The following is a 20,239-nucleotide window of genomic DNA, read 5'->3' on the forward strand; positions in this document are numbered from 1 at the left end:
TTCAACCAGCTGAAAATGCAGGATTTTGAGCTCCAAAGATTTGCTTCATTTCAGTTTATAGCTGAGAACCCAGGAATTGAAATCAAATAAAAAAGCAATGATTAGAAAAGTAATCTCTCTACTAAAGCAAAGCAGGAGGTGGCCTTGGGTGGCCTCGGGTGCAGGGGTTGCTCTGCAGGTGCTGCTGCAGAGTGCTGTGGTCTTCAAATAGAGAAGGTTTTTCCCACTTCTTGTGCCAAAGTAAGGCCTTTGTCTTGCAGAGCATCCACACAGGACATTCACCATGTCCGTGGTTAGCACCAGGATCCAGTTCCCAGGCGCAGGAATGCTGCGATCTACACCTGGCAGATGTTATAATGAACTCCTGTCTGACCAAACAAGCTTTCTTCCATCACTTCAATCACGTTGTCTTTGGGCTGCGGGTGTGAGGCCTCCCCAGAAGGGAGCTTGGCTGTGCTGCTTCCTGGATCTTGCTGCAAAAAGGAAAAGAACACCATTGAATTTCTTAGGGCAGAACATGAGTTGTGTCTGTGGGGTCACCCGGTGCTCCCCTGCGAGCCCAGGCCATCAACACGTACCACAGGAGCCTTTGGAGAGAAGTCCTTCTCGCAGACGTGTGCTATGATGCCAGCAGCCAGAGCATCACCAAGGACATTGGTCATCGTCCGAAATCGGTCCCTGGATAAGAGAGAGCCATGAGGATGCGTTTGGTGATGGTGCTGGGCACTCAGTGCTGCTCAGGGGTGGAGCCCACCTCGTGTTCCGAGAGTGGAACTTTCACCTGAGAAATTAAACTTCCTTTTCATGTGAAAGAGAGAGAAAAGCAGCCAGGAGACTTGACGCTGATCCCTGCCTGCCCAGGGAGGAGGCACAAAGCTTTGTGAAGCTCAGAGCACCGACCCACGGTCAGTCAGCTTCAGATGCAGCACCACGAGCTGGCACTTCCCACCCGCCCCCAGCCCTGCGCTGGGAGTCACTCACAGAGCCCAGTCCACTGCGATGATGAGAGTGATGTCGTCTGTGGGCAGCCCCACAGAAGTGAGCACGATGACCATGGTGACGAGTCCGGACTGGGGGATCCCGGCTGCCCCTATGCTGGCTGCTGTAGCTGTGATGCTGCAAAAAGAAGGTGGCCATGCAGATAGTGGGGGCCTGGGGGAAAGGCAAAGTGTGTTTGAATGGCAAAGTAAGTTATTCCTCTATGGAAGGATATTCTGTTCCCAAAGGGGAGTAAAAGCTCCTCCAGCTCCAACCCCTGCCACGGGCAGGGACCCCTTCCACTGGAGCAGCTTGCTCCAAGCCCCTGTGTCCAACCTGGCCTTGAACACTGCCAGGGATGGGGCAGCCACAGCTTCTCTGGGCACCCTGTGCCAGTGCCTCAGCACCCTCACAGGGAAGAGCTTCTGCCTAAGAGCTCAGCTCAGTCTCCCCTCTGGCAGGTTAAAGCCATTCCCCTTGGCCTGTCCCTACAGGCTGCTCAAGTCGTGCTGCCCGTTTGCAGCCTGGATTTTACCTACAGGCAAAGTCTTTGATTCTGTTTTTGCAGCAAATTCTGTGGGTGCAGAGCCCAGCTCTGCTGCTGCACGCTGCAGCCTTCCCTACTCCTCAGCTTCCCAGCAATGTTGACTCTGAGCAGTAGCAAGGTCTCTGCTGAGAGGTTGTTATAAAGCCTAAGAAGATAAATGGAGAGAAGTAATTCAGCTGCTGCACATTTACCTGATGGTTACAATTTGTCCCAAATCCAAGTCATATTCATTGACCTGGGCAATAAAGATTGCAGCGACTGCTTCGTACAGCGCGGTGCCATCCATGTTGATGGTGGCACCGACAGGGAGGACGAACCGTGCCACACGTCGATCTATTCCATTGTTCTCCAGGAGACACTTCAGGGTGATGGGCAAGGTTGCGGAGCTGCAGAACAAGAGATGATCGTGATTCTTCTTGTTTCCTGCAGCCCCTTCAGGCACTGGAGCTGCTCTCAGGTCTCCCCTTCAGGAGCCTTCTCTTCTCCAGGCTGCCCCAGCCCAGCTCTCTCAGCCTGGCTCTGGGGCAGCATCATTGCAGTGATGAAGGCATCGCTCTCAGAACAGCAGAGGGGGATGGTTACAGCTTTGGTGGACATCCCTGGTGCCCACATTACCCACGGGGGTGCTGGGGGGGCACAACCCCAGATGCTGTTCTCGGGATTATGGGAAGAAGCATTTGAGAGACCAGGAAACCCTCTGCCTTGTGAAATGGTTCCTAAGCAGATGTTTGCAGCTGTGCATCCTCCAGGATGGGCAGAGGTGTCTCACGTGAAGTTTCTTCTTTTAAAGAATGTTTTGAAGAATGAAAATAAAGCAGATAATATAACATTTTTAAATCTTCTCAGACAAAACTTTTCCTTGGAGGAGCTTTGGGATGCACAGGCCTGGAGTTAAGGTTTTTGGTGTTCAGAGGAGCTTTTGATGTTTCTAGTTCAAACCCAGGCCCATAACCCCACACTGGTTTATAAAGCACTTCCAAATCCCTGTTTTGAATCCTTTGAAAGGAAAGTGACTGCAGCAATTCCAATAAGCTCACACGGACACAAACGCTGCTGGTTTGCTTGGGGAGAACCCCATGAGAGCAGTGGCTGGGTCTAAAGATGCCCTGAGGCTCATCCTGCTGGGGACCAGTGTCGAGCATGCCACTTCCCACTGAAACTGGGAACATTCTCATGTCAAATAGTGCTGGAGCATAACTGCGCTTTCTCTGGATTGTTCCTGTTCCCCCCAGCCCCCCGGCTGTGCACGCATCCTCTCCCTCCACCAAACCTGATGCCTCCTCAGGAGCATCAGCGTATTTCAGCCACGTTTTCATACCTGGAGGAGGTAGCTAAGGCGATGAGCAGGGCCTGCAGCATCCCCTGGATGAAAGCAAAGGGGTTTTTCTTGGTGATGAGCACAAAAAGCAGAGGTAAGATAATGACTCCATGGATGGCCAGTCCTGACACCACCGTAATGGCATAAAGCCCCAGCTTCTGGCCTATAACTGATGGGTCTTCCATCTCCAGGATCTTTCCAGCAATGAGAAACACGATGCCGAAGGGGAAGTACCTGCGAGGAATAAACATACACGATGATTTATGAGGCTGCAGCAGTGACGGAAGCACTCCACGGCAGTCACCGCGGTGTCTGGTACCACGGGCTGCAATCGGACCAAGATCAACCCAGCGCTCACAATACACTTGGAGCTCTGTGATCAGCGTTCCCATGAGGCAGCGCATAAGGGAACAGCTGGAGGGGTGGAAATGGGATTTACCAAACTGCCATCGAGACGATCTTCATAACGGCCTCGTTCAGGCACTGGCACACGTTCACCAGTGGCGCTCCCCGCTCGCCCATTCTCCCCAGGAGCAGTCCTGCAACCAAGCACAGGGCTGTGGTAACAGAATCCTGGGAGCAACCTGAGCTGTGCCAAGTGTCTCGAGGCGCTGGTGGTCACAGAATGGGTTCCACTGAAAGCCTGGTGGGGTTCTGTATAGGTGAGGATGTGATGATGAGTTGCAGCCCTGTCCTTGCTCTGCGGTGAAAGAGTCAGACACCGTGGCTGCCACTTGGATGAACACTCAAAAGTGCAGCTTTGCCCAGACCCTCCAGTGCTGCGTTTTATTGTCACAGAACCCCAGCCTGGTTTGTGTTGGAAGGGACCTTAAAGCTCCTCCAGCTCCAACCCCTGCCACGGGCAGGGACCCCTTCCACTGGAGCAGCTTGCTCCAAGCCCCTGTGTCCAACCTGGCCTTGAACACTGCCAGGGATGGGGCAGCCACAGCTTCTCTGGGCACCCTGGGCCAGCGCCTCAGCACCCTCACAGGGAAGAGCTTCTGCCTAAGAGCTCATCTCAGTCTCCCCTCTGACAGGTTCAAGCCATTCCCCTTGGCCTGTCCCTACAGGGGACTTGTCCAGACTTGTCCAAAGCCCCTCCATCCTGTGCAGGACCCAGGGAGCGCATATGGGAGGCCGAGGCTGTCTCAGGTGATCTCCCACTGTGTCCCAAGCCGGTGCTGATCCTCCCTCCCACGCTGGCAGGGTGCTGGGTGATAATCTCAGATCACAAAAGCCCCTTCTCCCCGTTTGGCTGAGCTGGAGCTGGGCACGTGTCCTGCAAGCAAGAGCTCAGCAGGTTCCCAAGTGTCCATGGTGAGCAGATGGTGCTGGCCAATGGCACAGGATCCTGCCATAGACATCTCCTCCCCTGCAAGGTCTCTCAGTGGGTCTGCCTCTGCCCTGTCTCACCGTGGCTGTCTCCTCCAGGCACTCCCTGTATCGTAGACTTTACAACCAGGCACTCTCACCTGCTCCAGTGGCTCCAGCACTGCCTCCTCCCCTCAAATCCTCTAATTGGCTTCTTGGTTCCTCAGACACTAAATTCAAGCTCCTTGCTCTCACCTCTTAATCTACAGGTAATCCTGCCCCCATGCTTGCCTCATCTCCTCCTACTCTTTCCCCTCCTGATTCCTCTCTTTCGCACTCATTGTCCTTATGCTTCAGGTTTCTCCTTCCCATGACTTTCTCCCCTGTAAACCTGCCTCGCTCTCCCTTGCACAAAGAATTATGAAATGGTTTGGATTGAAGGGACCTTAAAGCTCCTCCAGCTCCAACACCACGGGCAGGGACCCCTTCCACTGGAGCAGCTTGCTCCAAGCCCCTGTGTCCAACCTGGCCTTGACACTGCCAGGGATGGGGCAGCCACAGCTTCTCTGGGCACCCTGGGCCAGTGCCTCAGCACCCTCACAGGGAAGAGCTTCTGCCTAAGAGCTCATCTCAGTCTCCCCTCGGGCAGGTTCAAGCCATTCCCCTTGGCCTGTCCCTACAGGCCCTTGTCCAAAGCCCCTCTCCAGGTTTCCTGGAGCCCCTTTAGGCACTGGAGCTGCTCTGAGGTCTCCCCAGAGAATGGAAAACGGGGGGAGGAAACATCCCCATCCCTGCTGGGTTGGTACCGATTGTCGCTGAGAAGATGACGATTCCCAGGACGTTCATCTCGTTGCTGGTTCCGGGCAGGGTCCTGTAGGTCATCTCAGGAGATGGTGTCAGCTCCAGGAACACGGGCCGATGGATTGCAGGATTTTCATCGTCAGGTGCAAAGTAGATAAAACTGAGAGTTTTCCCCGGGACCTTCGGGATGCCAGGAGCCTTCACCACCGGGACCAGAACCGTTCGATACTGCGACAGAAGCAAAGCAGGGAGGTCAGGGTCCTCTTGGCTTCATCCTGCTCTGATCACAGAGGCAAAGCCACCACCACGCCAGGTGGAGAAGGGAGGAAGAAGCGGAAGGGGAAGGGGAAAGAGAAGGGGGAAGAGAAAGGGAAGGGCAAAGGGAAGGAAAAGGGAAGGGGAAGGGAAAAGGGAAAGGGAAACAGGAAGGGGCAGGGGAAGGGAACTTACCTGCTGGAATGACGCTTCAACGAGGTTAGAAGGAAACATGTTTCTGTAAGAGAGCAATGGCACAGGGGTTAAAGCACGTCGTGAGAGCACAGGAAACCACGTGGGGAGCGCCTCTGGAGGGTGGAAGGCCAGGAGGACCGTGACAGCCACCACCAGCTTGGTGTGAGCTGAGGGCAAAGAGAGGTGCTGGTGCCTGTCAGCATGGCTCGTGGGTCTGTTTCCCTGGAGGTCTCAGTATCTCAGGAGCCTCATGGGGAGACCTCGCCTGTGAAACACCATCCTCAACCTGCCCCTGCTGAAAGCCTGCCTCGTACCTGATCAAATCCAGCAGCGCATCCGCGGAGCTGAGCACCATGTTCCCCACCGAGTACTTGTCCTTCTGGGCAGCTGCGCCCGGGTGGATGCTGACCACGAGGATGATCCCCACAGTAACTGCCATGAAGGTTGTCCAGAGGTAGTAGGTGATGGTGAGCACCCCCATCTTCCCACAGGCCTTGGTGTCCATGGTGGCCAGCCCGGACATGAGGCTGCACCAGAGGAGATCGCAGTCAGTGTCTGCTCCAAAACCGCACAAGATGCAGCTGATGGGAGACATCTCCAGAGACAGTTTTTGAACCAATGCTTAAGGGCATCACTGAGCTCTCGCACATTCGAGTGCCAGGTTGTGGCAACCCCAGTTAAGCTGCAAAGGGCAGGAGATGCCTCTCCAGTCCCTTTTCAAGGCTTGGCTGTGTTTTCTGTTATCTCCAAGGGAAAAGAAGGAAATATTCTTGGTGTATTTTGATGGTGAATAACTAACGCTGCTCTTTTGGGTATGACACCGTTCTTTTTAAGTCTCTGATGCCCTGTGCTGCTGCTGTGCATCACTGGGAGCAGTGAAGAAAGGTCTTAGCAGGGTTTCTGACATCCTGGTGGAGAAGGACCCTGCTCCCCCAGGGGGAGAGCTGCTGGTTCAGACTTCATGGACACAGAAGCTTTCCTAAAAACTACTTTTAAACAAAACTGGACTGCAAATAGAGAGGGTTCTACAGGGGAGCTGCTGGGGGTGATGCTTCCTCAATCCACCACCATCATGGGGGTTTGGTGGACACCAAGCCGGGGTTGCTGGGGTTATCCAGGCCATTTTGGGGTGATGTCACAGAATCCCAGACTGGTTTGTGTTGAAGGGACCTTAAAGCTCCTCCAGCTCCAACCCCTGCCACAGGCAGGGACACCTTCCACTGGAGCAGGTTGCTCCAAGCCCCTGTGTCCAACCTGGCCTTGAACACTGCCAGGGATGGGGCAGCCACAGCTTCTCTGGGCACCCTGTTCCTCATCAGCAGATCATGGGGTGATCTCCTCAACATGATGGAGACATGGTATTTTAGAAGCAGAAGATGGTGTCTTACCTGGAGGTGATCAAGGGCAGGATCAGCATCTTCAACATCCTCATAAGGAGCTCTCCAGGAAAGGAGAAATACTGCTTCTCCTGCACATAAAGCAGAGCCATTGTGTCAGATGAGAGCTGAGAAGTGGATGCTGATTGTGGGTTAAGGGCTCAAACCTGATAAATTCACCTTTTTCCCAAAAAGACCCAGCTCTGAGCTTGGTTCTAACATGGCAGCCATCTGCCCGTCCATCCATCCATCCATCCATCCATCATCCATCCATCCATCATCCATCCATCCATCCATCCATCATCCATCCATCATCCATCCATCCACCCATCCATCCATCCATCCATCCATCATCCATCCATCCATCATCCATCCATCCATCCATCCATCCATCATCCATCCATCCATCATCCATCCATCATCCATCCATCCATCCATCCATCCATCCATCCATCATCCATCCATCCATCATCCATCCATCATCCATCCATCCATCATCCATCCATCCATCCATCCACCCATCCATCCATCCATCCATCCATCATCCATCCATCCATCATCCATCCATCCATCCATCATCCATCCATCCATCATCCATCCATCCATCATCCATCCATCATCCATCCATCCACCCATCCATCCATCCATCCATCCATCATCCATCCATCCATCATCCATCCATCCATCCATCATCCATCCATCCATCATCCATCCATCCATCATCCATCCATCATCCATCCATCCACCCATCCATCCATCCATCCATCCATCCATCATCCATCCATCCATCCATCATCCATCCATCCATCATCCATCCATCCATCATCCATCCATCATCCATCCATCCACCCATCCATCCATCCATCCATCCATCCATCCATCATCCATCCATCCATCATCCATCCATCCATCCATCCATCCATCCATCATCCATCCATCCATCCATCATCCATCCATCCATCCATCCATCCATCATCCATCCATCCATCCATCATCCATCCATCCATCCATCCATCATCCATCCATCCATCCATCCATCCATCCATCATCCATCCATCCATCCATCATCCATCCATCCATCCATCCATCCATCATCCATCCATCCATCCATCATCCATCCATCCATCCATCATCCATCCATCACTGCTGCTGTAGAGGTGCCAGGGATGGACCTGAGATGGCCTCAAGTCAAGCGGGTACTTTTGGTTACTCTGCAGCAATCAACCCCAAGGAGCTTTGGGGCTGCCCAGGCAAACCATGCTGGTGCAGGGAGTGCGAGCAGCAGCAGACTCGAGCAGCCTCTCTTTTCCCAGTGGGTTTCTCAGCTTCCCGACACTTTCCCATCATGGCTGCTGGGGACCACGTGCAGGGCTGTGGCAGGAGGATGGGATGGGGCTGGGGCAGAGGGCGGATGGGCTCGGTGCACGGCAGGACAAGGGCAGGAGCCCTGCGGCTCCGGGGTGGGCGGCTGCTCTCGGCATCCGCACCGGGGTGCAGGAGATTACAGCAGCGTCAGTGCAGCCCCGAGCTCACCCCCGCTGCAGGCGGCTGATGCCGGAGGTGTAATTGAAGTGACAGGACCTTGCTAAACCCTAGCGGCTGACGTGGGGCGTTTCAGGGCCAGAGGAGCTCTCCCTGAGGCCTGGCTGAAGATCAGGGCTGAGCCACTGCCAAGGTGCCCGATGTCATTGAACGGCCTGGGTTTTGGCGCAGTGATGTTGAACAGCTCCTAGAAAGCGCTGAGCAAACACCTTTTAGGTGCATTATTGTCACTGCCTTGGTCTCCAGGGGTGTTCAGGGGAAGGTGACCCCCCCCAGGCTCTCCACTACCCCCTATTTATTAGCTGGGTCATCTCCAGAGGGAGGAAACGTGCTCTGGTTGAGCATCTGCACAGCTGGGGAGAGTGGAGCCCCCAGACCCCAGCACTGCTGTTTGTTACTGAGCATCCATTTCCCCCTTTCCCATCCCCATCCCACCCGGAGGTTCCTGCAGCCCCTCAGGGTCCATCCCACAGCCTCCGCTCCCAGGGGAGGGATGCAGGATTTCTCCTGCAGCTTTGGCGTTTGTTGGCAGCTTTTGGGTCAGAAAATAACCCAAAGAAAAGCCATTGGGAGAAACTTGCCCCGAGAAGCGGGTTCCTTGGCCAGGAGCCTTTGCTTTTGGGGCTGTGCCCATCTGGGGCCATCGATGCTGATGTGCTGCCAGCATCAGGGCTGGTTGCCCCAACTGCCCTGCTCCACCCTGCTCGCTCCCATCCCCATCCTGGTCACACTTACCAGCTCCGTCAGCTCCAGTGCTCGCAGCAGGAACCCCAGGAGGCAGCCGGTGACAACCGACAGCATGGAGAGGGTCAGGAGGCCATTTCTCTGCCAGAAAGCTCGTGCCCACTTCCAGACCCGCAGGAAGGTCGGGGACAGCGAGTCCAGCAAAGCTCTCCTGACCTGCTCCCACATGGTCACCCTCAGCTGCCCAGGCAAAGCCCCTCGGAGCAGCTCCTGGCCCTGCTCATCACGCCGGCACCGCCACGCTGCCGGATCCTGGCCCCTCACCCAGAGCTGAGCACACCGGAGGCTAATCCCAGGCACCAAAAGCTCCAGGGCTCTTTGGGAGCCTTTCCCATAATGGAAAGTGACGTCTTCAATGGTTAATCTGGGCTTGGCATCCGGCCGTGCCAGTGCTGAACCCTCCACTCCCCACCGGGACCCGGCTGCGTGCTGCAGGCTGGGAGCAGAGATTCAGCCCGAGCACCTTTCCCATCACAGTTCCTGATCCAAAAGGATCACCTCCTGCCCCACATCTGTTAAGGGCTTTGTGAGAGCAAAGCTCGCAAAGGAAGACTGTTCCCCAGTTAACTGGAGAACGTCCAGTGGGGAATTTTGCCAATGACACCGAGCTGTGTGGTGCAGTTGATGCGCTGGAAGGGATGGGATCCAGAGGGACCTGGACAGGCTGGAGAGGTGGGACCATGGGAACCTCATGGAGTTCAACAAGGCCAAGTGCAAGTTCCTACCCCTGGGTCGGGGCAATCTCCAGCACAAACACAGGCCGGGGGAGAGGAGTCTCTCTGGGGCAGGACAGCAGCTGAAGAATGGGGTGGGTGGTCTCAGGGATACAGTGCTGCTCCCAGCTGAGGATGCTCTGGGAACGGGAAATATTAAAACCTCTCTGAATCAAAACTTCTCTGCCCAGATTTTATACAGCACCCCCCCAGTAAGACCACAAACCCATCTCATATCATTGCCATATTTTACACAGACAAAACAAAGCCACAGAGAAGGTGAGACCTGGATCATGTTTTGACCCTTGGAGAGGTCTCTGTTGGTGGTGTCTTGTGCCTTTGGTTTTAGCCATGGATCCTCACCCTGCCAGATTAAATGTTTGCTCCTCAGTACAGTTGAAATGCAGTTGTTTCTATTCAGCTCCATCTGTGAGCCAGGGGATGGGAATGTGCATGCTGGGAGTGAGCAACTGTTTGGGAGAGGGCGTCCCTGAGTTGTCCAGGGGATCAAGGACGTCTCAAAAGGCCATCAGAGAGTCCCTTGGGGCTGGCAGCAGGGGGAGGGAGCAAGCTGAGAAGAAAAAGGGTGAGGGGAAGTCCAGAGAATTGTGAACAGGGGAACATGGGGACTTGTGGGGAATTAAGAGCAAGGGAGGGATGTCCCCGAGAGAGGGAATCACAGAGTGGGAAAGGAGAGAGGGAAAGTGGCAAAATGGCAAGAGGGCAGGAGGGGAGGCCCCAGTGCTGCTGTGGGGCCCCCTGCTTGGTGAAGGGGCTACAGCAGCGGTTCCCTCCACACCTATCGTAAATCTCAACGTCGTCATAGATGTCAGTGTCCCTGCAAGGAAAGGCAAGGGTGGTGTGAGCCAAGGCCCAGCTCCTGCTGTCACATATGTCCCATCTCTTCTAATGTATCCCTTCGCCTCTTCCCAACCTTGGGCTCTCCCCCCAGAGATGGGATCCTCTGGCATGGGGTAAGCATGGCTCTGGCTTCTCTCCTGTTGTACATGGATGGTGAACCTCACCAGAAATAGCAGGTTCCAAGCCCAGGGTAAGTATCTGATGCTACGCTTATGGTAACTGCCTGGGTTGGATGGTTTTGAGTTGGCAGCCCATGGCCAGGGCTGGTTCGGTGCTGGGGACTCACTGGGCAATTGCTAGAGCTCATGGAGTGGGGAGGAAGGGCTGGGGAAGGGGTACTCACAGGTGTAGCATCACGGTCCGGGGCACGTAGCCATCTGCAACAGTGAGGAAAAGCATTTCAGGTTGTGTTAGGAAGTGGGGCATGAGCAGGGACTCACCCCAGCACCTGCCCCTGCACAGGACAGAGTTTAGCAGTGTCTTGCATCCCATGGGAGAGCCTGGGACAAGGAAGAGCTTGGCTCTTGGAAGCTGGACCCTTGGGAGGAACCTGCTGGAGGCAATGCAAGGGAATGAGCCTGCCAGGCTGGGTGGCAGCTGGCTGGGAAGAGCCTGATCCCAGTCTCTTTGTTGATGGGATCTGCAGCCCATTTCACCTGAGCATCATAGAACCATAGAATCTGGCCTTGAACACTGCCAGGGATGGTGCAGCCACAGCTTCTCTGGGCACCCTGTGCCAGCGCCTCAGCACCCTCACAGGGAAGAGCTTCTTCCTTTTATCTAACGTGAATTTCCCCTGTTTAAGTACAAGGCATTAACCCTTGTCCTATCGCTACAGTCCTTCAGTGTAACGTGGCTTGTGGAGCCCGTGCATATTGCAAAGCCAGGCTGGTGGCCAAGAGACTGTGGGAAGTGGAAAGGCTTTTAGTAGAGGGAGACAGAAGCCTGGCTAGCAGCTGGAATGCTGGTGCCAGGCAGGAGGAAGAGCGGGATGTTTTGCAAAGAGAAGCCAGGGTACATGCCATGGCTAAGGGCATGCCTCTGCTGTCTACTGGTGTGCGTCTGCATGAAGAAACTTGTTCCCAAAGTTGTGTGTGCAGTGATCCCCACTAAGGCAAAGCCTCAGCCCCCACAGACTTACACCTCCTCTGGCTGTTTCTGCAGAGGATTTGCTCCTGGTTTGTAAACTGAATAACATCAAGAATTTCTCCTCGTCTCAGTGGCAGGTTCTTCCCTCCACCCCTTTTCTCCATCACTGCGGGGTCGACCATCATTTGAGTCAGGACATTGATGCTTCCTTCAAACTGAGACACATAGAGCAGTGAGTGCTGCAGCTCAGCAGCTGCCCCCAGGGCAGTGTGAGCCGGGCAGCTCCATCCACTCTCCCTTGGAAAAAGCAAGGCAACTGGTGTGTGGGACTGGTCTGATCTGGGGATGCTTCAGTGGGGAACAGGGAAGGTGTGACCTGTCTCTGTGCAGCACAGCTCCTCTGCCATTGCCTTGCTGCTCACCTTGAATTTCTTCTGAAACTCCCTGTCTGCCTTCTCTTCCTTCTTGCATTCCTTGAGTGTCATTGGCTTCATCTTTCGAGGGACCTGGGCTTCTCTGCAGAGCCATTGTGAGTCACAGGAAAGCTCAGGGGACCCCTCACTCTGCTCCCTCCCTTCTCCTTCCCCTTCTCCCCCCTCAGCCCCATCACATTTACCTTCACCCACTCAGGGGCTCTTGGGCCAGGTTTAAACCAGCCACTTGTGCTCTTCACCATGGAGATTTCCATTGCAAGCCCAGCAGAGAGCATTCAACCACCAGCTTTGTCAAAGCAGCAAGGAGCCCTGGCCATTTTGGAACCCTCAGAAAGAGTAAACCCCCCAGTTACCTCTGTGCAGCTGCCAGCAAGGCCAACCCGTTAGAGGCTCGACCAGCATCTCCACCTGTAAAACCAAACCCTGGGAGAGGTGGTGCCATGAGGCTGCTGCAAGGTGTTAGACACCTGCTGAGACAGGACACGGGACTGAAACATCAGCAAGAGCCTTCTCCTCCTGGGATCAACCCCTGACTTTGCCCCTGAGTGTGGGGGAGATCAGGGCTTCCCATGCCCATTTACAAGGCAGCAAAGAACCCATCAGCCTCCCGTGCACAGGAGCAGTGGGCTCTGCTGCTGCCCAGGGCTTGCTGGGGTGTCGAGGCTCCCTGAGCTGCAGTGCTCACCCCAGACCCTCCTGTACCCACCTCCTCTGGGGCAAGGATTTGCTGGCAGCTGGCACATGGGGGACAGTGGAAAGCCTTGGGCTCTCCTGAGGAGCCCAGCAGGCTCTACATCATCATATATCTCATCTTCACCCCTGTGAAGAGGAAGAGAGTGATTACAAAGCCCTCTTGCAGTGAGCTCAAGGGGTCAAGAGCAGGAGGAAGGCTACCCAGAGGAGGTTAGGCTGCCTGCGGGTCCCAGGTCTGGGGCAGAGTGGGACAGCAGCTCTGTGCCATGTGCCAGCTTTTCTCACTGGGTTGGAGAGGCTGGAAGCCACCTAGAATAAAAGTGCTATCTTGGTCCTTACCCCGTTACACTTGGAGCATCCTGTGCTGGGAACCGTTCTGTGGCTGATGCAGCATAGCCTGGTTTGGGGTGACCTATGGTAGAAAGAGGAACAGGAGGGACCAGTGAGGGATTATTTCATATTCTTGCTCCAACTCTATCACCCACCCTAAAGTCAGAGCCACCCTGGGCTAGATTTAGTGCAGAAGGATGAGGGGAGCTAATACTGACTGCAATCAGGATCCAGAGAGCAGTTTTTAGATGTGTTTTTCCAATTCTTATGTCCCTAATGCTACTTTCTCCCTGGAGTAGTTATGAAAGGGGAGGGAAGAGATCAAAATTAGTATTTTGAATGTGGTGAAACCCCCGAACTTCAGACCTGTACCAGAGCCAGGGCAAATCCCAGATATCTCCATGTGCTCAGGAGCATCATTGCCAGGATGTGGCTCAGTTTTGCAGTTCGCCAAAGGAAAGGAAGAGAAGCTCTACTCTCGTGGCCGTACCCAGCTGAGCACCCCTTGGTGGCTCCGTGGCAGGATGGATGGGCGTCCCAGGATGTGCAGATGCACCAAACTTCTCCAGATCCACGACAGGAGGACGCCTGGGCTTGGTTGGCCTCGCTCCCAGTGCCTTGATGTGTGGCAAAGGCTTTCTCAGAGGCTGAGCTGGGTGCCCCGTGGGCTGCACAGGAACTGCTGGAGCGCCCCTGGCTTTGGCGAGTGGCCGTGCCTGCTGGGCTGAGCTTCTCCGGGGAGGATCAGACGTGGCTCCCACCTCCTTGCTCAATACATCTCCTCCTCCTGGCTTGGCAGGGGCTGAGTGGAAGCTGTCGCCTTGAGCAGTCCCCTTCTTCAGTTGCACCACCCACCCCTGGGGCTCGGCGGTGGGATGAGGAGGTGAACACGGTCCCACACCTTTACTGTGTGATGGAGAAGCTCTGCTGAAGTCCACCCTCCTGCTCCGGGGGGCCTCTGGCAGGGGGGTCTGTCCTGGCTCTGTTGCAAGGGACGCTGCAGAGCGACTCTCGGGGCAGCCACCCACTATGGGAGGGTCTCTCCTGTTTCCTTGGAGCTTTGCCCGTAGGTGCCTCACCACAGCCTCTTTCCTCTCCAGATGTGTCTGCAACCATGAAGAAAAGCTCCAGTTAAAACACCAGGGAGGGAACCGAGTCAAAGTCCTCCTCTGGGGAATGCAGTATTTCTACAACATGGCCTCACACTAAGCCTTCTCCATGGAATGTGCTCAGTGGTCCTTAGAACATAGAATCCCAGCCTGGTTTGGGTTGGAAGGGACATTAAAGCTCATCCAGTTCCAACCCCCTGCCACGGGCAGGGACACCTTCCACAACACTGCCTTGCCCTGGTCCTGGGTCCCATGAAGTCCATGGTGAACCCAGGGCAGTGGGGCAGGAGCTGGTGCGGGAGAACACCAGGAGCCATCAGCAGCAGGAAAACCCAGGACAGTGCTGCTGACACTCAGGCTGCCAAAGCTGGGTGCAGAAAACAGCCAAGCAGCAGCAGCTCTGCCCTACTTTTGTGACCAGTGCGTTTCCTGTGCTGCTCACACCGTGCACGACAGACCCCAGCGCAGAGCTGCCCCAGCTTCCCGGATGACCACAAAGCACCTTTATTTCTGAAGCCTCCAGAGAAAGGCTTCCAGGAGGAAGCTGAATGAGTCTCAGAGGGTGCCAGGTTTGAGGGATGGGACAAAGCTCGGCTGGGATGGGGCTGACATTTTTCCTAAGCTTCCCAGATGGACCTTATGGGAAAGGAGAGATTATCTTTACTGTGAGGGTGCTGAGGCGCTGGCACAGGGTGCCCAGAGAAGCTGTGGCTGCCCCATCCCTGGCAGTGTTCAAGGCCAGGTTGGACACAGGGGCTTGGCGCAAGCTGCTCTAGAGCTTTAAGGTCCTTTCCAAACCAAACCAGTCTGGGATTCCATTATTCTATTCCACTGTTCTAACCCTCCTCCTTCTTTCTCCCCCACCTTGTCCACAGACCACAGCGTCCCTCTGCACTGGGGCTGGCTGCCCTGCTTGCCCTTGGCAAGGCGTAGGCTTTGATTTTTGATGCTCTCCTCCCTTTGGGATTTCAGTTTGGGTTTGTGTTTGTGTAATTCTTCTCTTTCACAACAGAAAGGCTCTTATGCAAAGAAGCGAGTGCAGGACTTTCAGAACTGTAGATGTACAAATGTATACACACACCTCAATGGTGCCACTTCCCCTCCCAGCCCTAGGCAGTCACCCTAATTTCCCTGCTAACTGCTGTAAGCAGCATTCTGGGAGTAGCCTGTGCTGAAGCAGCACAAATTCACTGTGCCAGGGACACCAGGCTCTTACCCAAAAGCAACTTCTTCCAGATCCTCAAAGGTGCCACTGAGATTTTTGGCATCTGAATGATTCAGAGGTTTGTAACCAGCAGTTTTGGAGCCACTGCCCTGGCACAGAGCCCTCAGGTCACTGTGATCGACTCCAGGTTTTCCAATACATTTGGAATCTGGTGGTGCTCTCCTGGCTTCCTCTGCCTCCTTCACAGATGTTTGTGTTCACCCCAACTTCACCCAGCCCAGGAACAGGTCAGAGACCCTGGAAGCTCCGACCAGCTCAGCTGTACAACGTCCACCTGGACTTGGTCTTCCAGGAGGAGTGACGGTCTCGACCCGATCCAGCCCCTCATCAGGCTACTCCCAAAGCCTTTCCAAGCAGAACACACGGCTCTGCTCCCTGTGCCCCATCCCCAGGTCCAGCACAGCCCAGCTCTGGTTCTTACTCACCATTTTCCATCAGCGGACGCTTTCCTGCGTGCTCACCTCCTTCCTGAAGGACACCAGAGGCTGGATACCTGGCTGGATGAGGCAGGACTCATGCAAGGGGAGCCTCTCTGAGGTGCCCCTCACCTGAAACCAGCAGCTCCTTCCTAACGGGTGGTGAGAAGCTGTGTGCAACGCCAGGAAGTCGCTGTAGCCTGACCATGCAAGAGCACGTGGAGGAGGAAGAGGAGGAGGAGCAGCTCTTAGTGCACTGTTAGCTTGGACTCTGCTGCTCTTGGGAAGTTTGAAGCCCACCAAGCCCTGCTGCCCTTAAAACCTCATCCAGAAAAGAGCCTGCAGTTCAGTGACTTTGGGATGCGAGGGATGAGCTGGGAGGACATTTTCATCTGATGGTGGCCGAAGAGCACCCAATGTGGGTCGGGTCTTCAGAGCCCCACAGGATCTGCAGAAGGTGGAGGTGGTTCACAGGGGTTGCACAGCCAAACCAGCACAGCCCTGGATAGCCGAGCTCTGCAGGAGGGCAGGGGTGAAGGCTACGGCTTTCCAACATACCCACAATCAAAGGACATTTGCGCCATTGAAGAGCCAACCTCCGCTGGCAAGCAGGGGAAGCGCCCTGCACAGTGCAATGCCAGGTTGGGCCATCTGTGTGTTGAAATGTCCTGGTTTCATGGTTCACTGCCTTAGAGGCAGGAAAGCTCTGAGAGGTTGAGCGAGGCCACATGGCAGGGATGCTCTGGCCGGCTGCAGGCAGGCGCCGATGTCCTTGCTCTGGGATAGTGCATCCCTCCAGCCCTTCAAGAAGATGTCCCACCAGCAGCGCCAGTGCATCAAGGACGGGGGAAAAGCTGGGATGAGCGTGTGTTGGCCAAGGGCAGCATTCCCCAGGGGTCCTGCACAGGGTGGTGAGTGCCCAAGGTGGCAATGGAGGATTTGATCCCACCCGGCACAGGTGGGATGGAGAGAGCCTTGTTTCATAGAACGAAAGAATGGTTTGGGTTGAAGGGACCTTAAAGCTCCTCCAGCTCCAACCCCTGCCACAGGCAGGGACCCCTTCCACTGGAGCAGCTTGCTCCAAGCCCCTGTGTCCAACCTGGCCTTGAACACTGCCAGGGATGGGGCAGCCACAGCTTCTCTGGGCACCAGAGGTGCCACCCTCACGGTCCGGGTGGATGAGGGTGATGGAGAGGCCCCAAAGCCCATCCTGGGCACGGGGGCGATGGGGAGCCCAAGGCCTGTGCCTGGCTCGGGGCACAAGGGCGGTGTTTGGGGGAGCTGAGGGGGGCTCACGGGTGCCGGGGGCCGAAGGGGAGGGTCAGGGGCCGCATCCGGGTGACGGGAGCCAAGGAAGCGCCGTACCTAGAGCTCAGCCCGCGGGACCGGGGCCTTCTCCGCCCGCTCCCCACCCTCCGCCCGCAAGTCCCGCGCAGGCGCGGCGCGGGGAGCGGGATGGCGGCGGCGGCGGGAGCCGTGCCCGTAGCGGTGCCAGTGGCGGACGCGGCGGGGCCGGGGGAGGAGGCGGCGGGGCCGGTGTGCCCGGGCCCGGCCCGCGGGGCCCGGCTGCCGCTGGCGCGGGTGAAGGCGCTGGTGAAGGCGGACCCGGACGTCAGCCTGGCCAGCCACGAGGCCGTCTTCGTGCTGGCGCGAGCCGCGGTGAGGGCGGCGGTGCGGGGGCCCGGCGGCCTTGGGGGGGCGGTGGCGGGAGGCGGACGGGGCCGGGCCAGGCCGCGGGGCGGGCCCTGGAGCTGCCCCCGGCGCTGCGGCTCCGCTGGGGCTCCTCTCCCGGCCCCCCCCCCCCCCGCGGACCCGGGGCAGGGAGCGGGCAGAGCCCCGGCAGCCGCGGGGCTTTCCGTGTCCAGAGAGCTCTGTGCCCGCGCAGGGGGGTTTCCAGCCCCCCGGTGGCGCGGGTTGGGTTTGCGGTGTGCGCACCGGAGCTGTGTGCAACAGAGGGGGGCTTCCTCCTTCGGAAAGGGTCTCCCATGGCACAGCCAGGGCTGTTTGTGGAGCGGCTTCCGCATCGTGCGTGCACGTTCTGGTCTCCGGGCATCTGCTTCCCACGGCTGAGATGACCACGTACGAGGACGGTTGTGCTCAACCCACTTTATCTGCTGACCCCTTTCCTCCTGCAGAATGTGCCCCAGGAGCAGCTGCGTGTAGCTGGGCTCCAGAGCTCTCCAGGGGAACCATCTCTGTCCAGTACACTCTCAGTCTCCTCCCTTTTGCTTCTCACGTGCATCACTGTCCAACAGCGGCGTTGATCGTTTTCAGATCAACTTGTTGGAAAAGGGGAATGTGAAGGTGGAGATTGTGGTTCCCTCCTGCAGACTTGCAGGACCTTGCCTTTCCTCGGGATATTCTCTCTTTCCTCTCTCACCCCCGCGTGAAACTGTCCTGTGTTTGTGTTGCAGGAGCTGTTTGTTGAAACCATCGCCAAAGATGCTTACGTGTATGCTCAGCAAGGGAAAAGGAAAACTCTGCAGAGAAAAGACCTGGGTATGGCAGAATATTCTGTGCTGTGCTTAGCAATGGATGCTCCCCCCTTCATCCCTCAGTGTGATGAAGCAACCATAGGTGCTTCCCTTTCTCTCCCATCTTCAGAGAAAGGAAAACTTCTCTTCTACCAGTGATGATGGCAATAATCTCACACACCAGCTCCGAACCAAGTCAGCCTCTTTGCAGTTGGTCACTGTAGTGCAGTGTGCTTCCAGCTGCTGCTGTTTGAAGCAGGTGCAGTATGGGGTGGGTTTATCCATGTTAATTGGTTTCCATTTACTTTGCAGATAATGCTATCGAAGCTATTGATGAATTTGCCTTTTTGGAAGGTGAGCTCCTGCTTGGTTTCAGTATTTTATGTGATCTCCTTCATGAGGCGGAAAGAACTTTCTTGTGTGCAGAGTCCTCTTTCCATATCTTTAATAATTAATAGTGTAAGTTGTTAGGCCCCTCTCGGAAAGGTGAAACACAATTGAAATGGACCCTGAGACACACACCACTTTGTAGCTAGATTTGGGTTTACCTCGTGTGATTTGCTTAAACTGTAAAAGGTTCCTGCATCTTCCTTTGGCAGCTGTGAACAAGCGTCACAACTGCACTGCTGAGGCCTGAGGCTATAGGTTTTAATACTCTTTTCATTTGTAGGTACTTTGGATTGAGCTGGACAGCGATGGAGCAATAGAGAGATGGACACAGAGTGGCTAACAGGATGCTGAGAGTTCAAACATGGTTCCTAGGACTGAGAAGCAGCCGTCGTATTTTGTATGATGTTGAAGTCGTTGTAAGCTCTTTATTTGAAATGCATCATTATTTTCTTATTTCCTTTTTCCATAACTATTTTTTGAGTCATTTCCTGGTGTCCTCCTGCCTGCGTGGGGGCTGCTCAGAGTTCTCACCCGGTCCCTGCAGCACCTGAGAGCTGTGAGTGGAGGATGGCTCAGCTCGGGCATGGGCAATGGTTTGCAATGGACCTGTGTTTAATTTGTACGTGTTTGTTTCTTGGCCAAACACTTTTCATTTCTTTTTAATACGTATTTTTTGGTTGAAGAGCTGGTTTCTGATTTCCCCTTCCTGCTGCTGGGATGCAGGGATGGGGCTCCTGCAGCACTGGGGTGATGGGGTAGGTTTGTCAGGATGCCTTCTAGCAGCATTTTGCTTTTGCTATTTGTTTCCTTACATGAAGCCCAGTCCTTCAGGAGCTGTCTGAGCTCCAGGGAGATGGGGCTCGCAGCTGTGGTGTGCAGAGTGGTGTGCAGCTTCCATCAATTTCTGTGATTGCTGGACTTGTAGCCCCCCCCAAAAACCCCAAAGCCCTATTTTGAATGCCAGCATGGTGTCATTGTAACAACCTAAGTGTCACTGGCACCTTCGAAAGGACCTTAAAGCTCCTCCAGCTCCAACCCCTGCCACGGGCTTGTGTGCTGCAGCTGCAAGACACAGCAAGTGGAAAAGGGAATTAGGCAGCGAGAAGTGCTTGCTTCCAGAGGTGGGCAATCAGCATTTGCTGCCCAGACATGGGACTGGAAGGTGCTGGATGGTGCTGTTGTCCCCAGGGTTGGTTAATGGACTGTGGCTCATTCAGCGATAATGGCCCAGGGTTGGGAAATGTGGACTCAGCCCCAGCTTTGCCTCTGCCCTCAGGCAGGTCTCAGCACTTTTCCTTCTGGATTTTCCCCTGGGAAGTGTGGCTGACACTTTCAGTGTCATGTTAAAGACTGGCAACTTCAGAGGATGCGTGGAGGAGGATGTTCAAATCTCACCCAGAAACACCGGCTTCCAGAAATCGGGGGTCATTTTGTGCCC

The 20,239-nt window shown here is 55.4% G+C and overlaps 1 protein-coding gene across 1 annotated transcript; it reads right to left on the reverse strand.

The window, feature by feature from the left end:
* Positions 1 to 335: 335 nt before the first annotated feature.
* Positions 336 to 9,286, reverse strand: LOC308229793 (excitatory amino acid transporter 5-like; the record flags this gene model as incomplete). The annotated part of the gene is made up of 11 exons (XM_080634084.1): positions 9,059 to 9,286; positions 6,794 to 6,873; positions 5,720 to 5,932; positions 5,406 to 5,448; positions 4,961 to 5,183; positions 3,283 to 3,382; positions 2,844 to 3,077; positions 1,717 to 1,911; positions 982 to 1,116; positions 579 to 678; positions 336 to 473 (listed from the first exon to the last, which is right to left on the reverse strand). The coding sequence occupies exons 1-11, from the start codon at positions 9,233 to 9,235 to the stop codon at positions 336 to 338; spliced, it is 1,638 nt and encodes a 545-aa protein (XP_080490210.1). The 5' UTR covers positions 9,236 to 9,286.
* Between the last annotated feature and the right edge of the window lie 10,953 nt (positions 9,287 to 20,239).

The sequence above is a fragment of the Psittacula echo genome (genome assembly GCF_963264785.1).
Source record: "Psittacula echo genome assembly, chromosome: 24".
NCBI lineage: Eukaryota > Metazoa > Chordata > Aves > Psittaciformes > Psittacidae > Psittacula > Psittacula echo.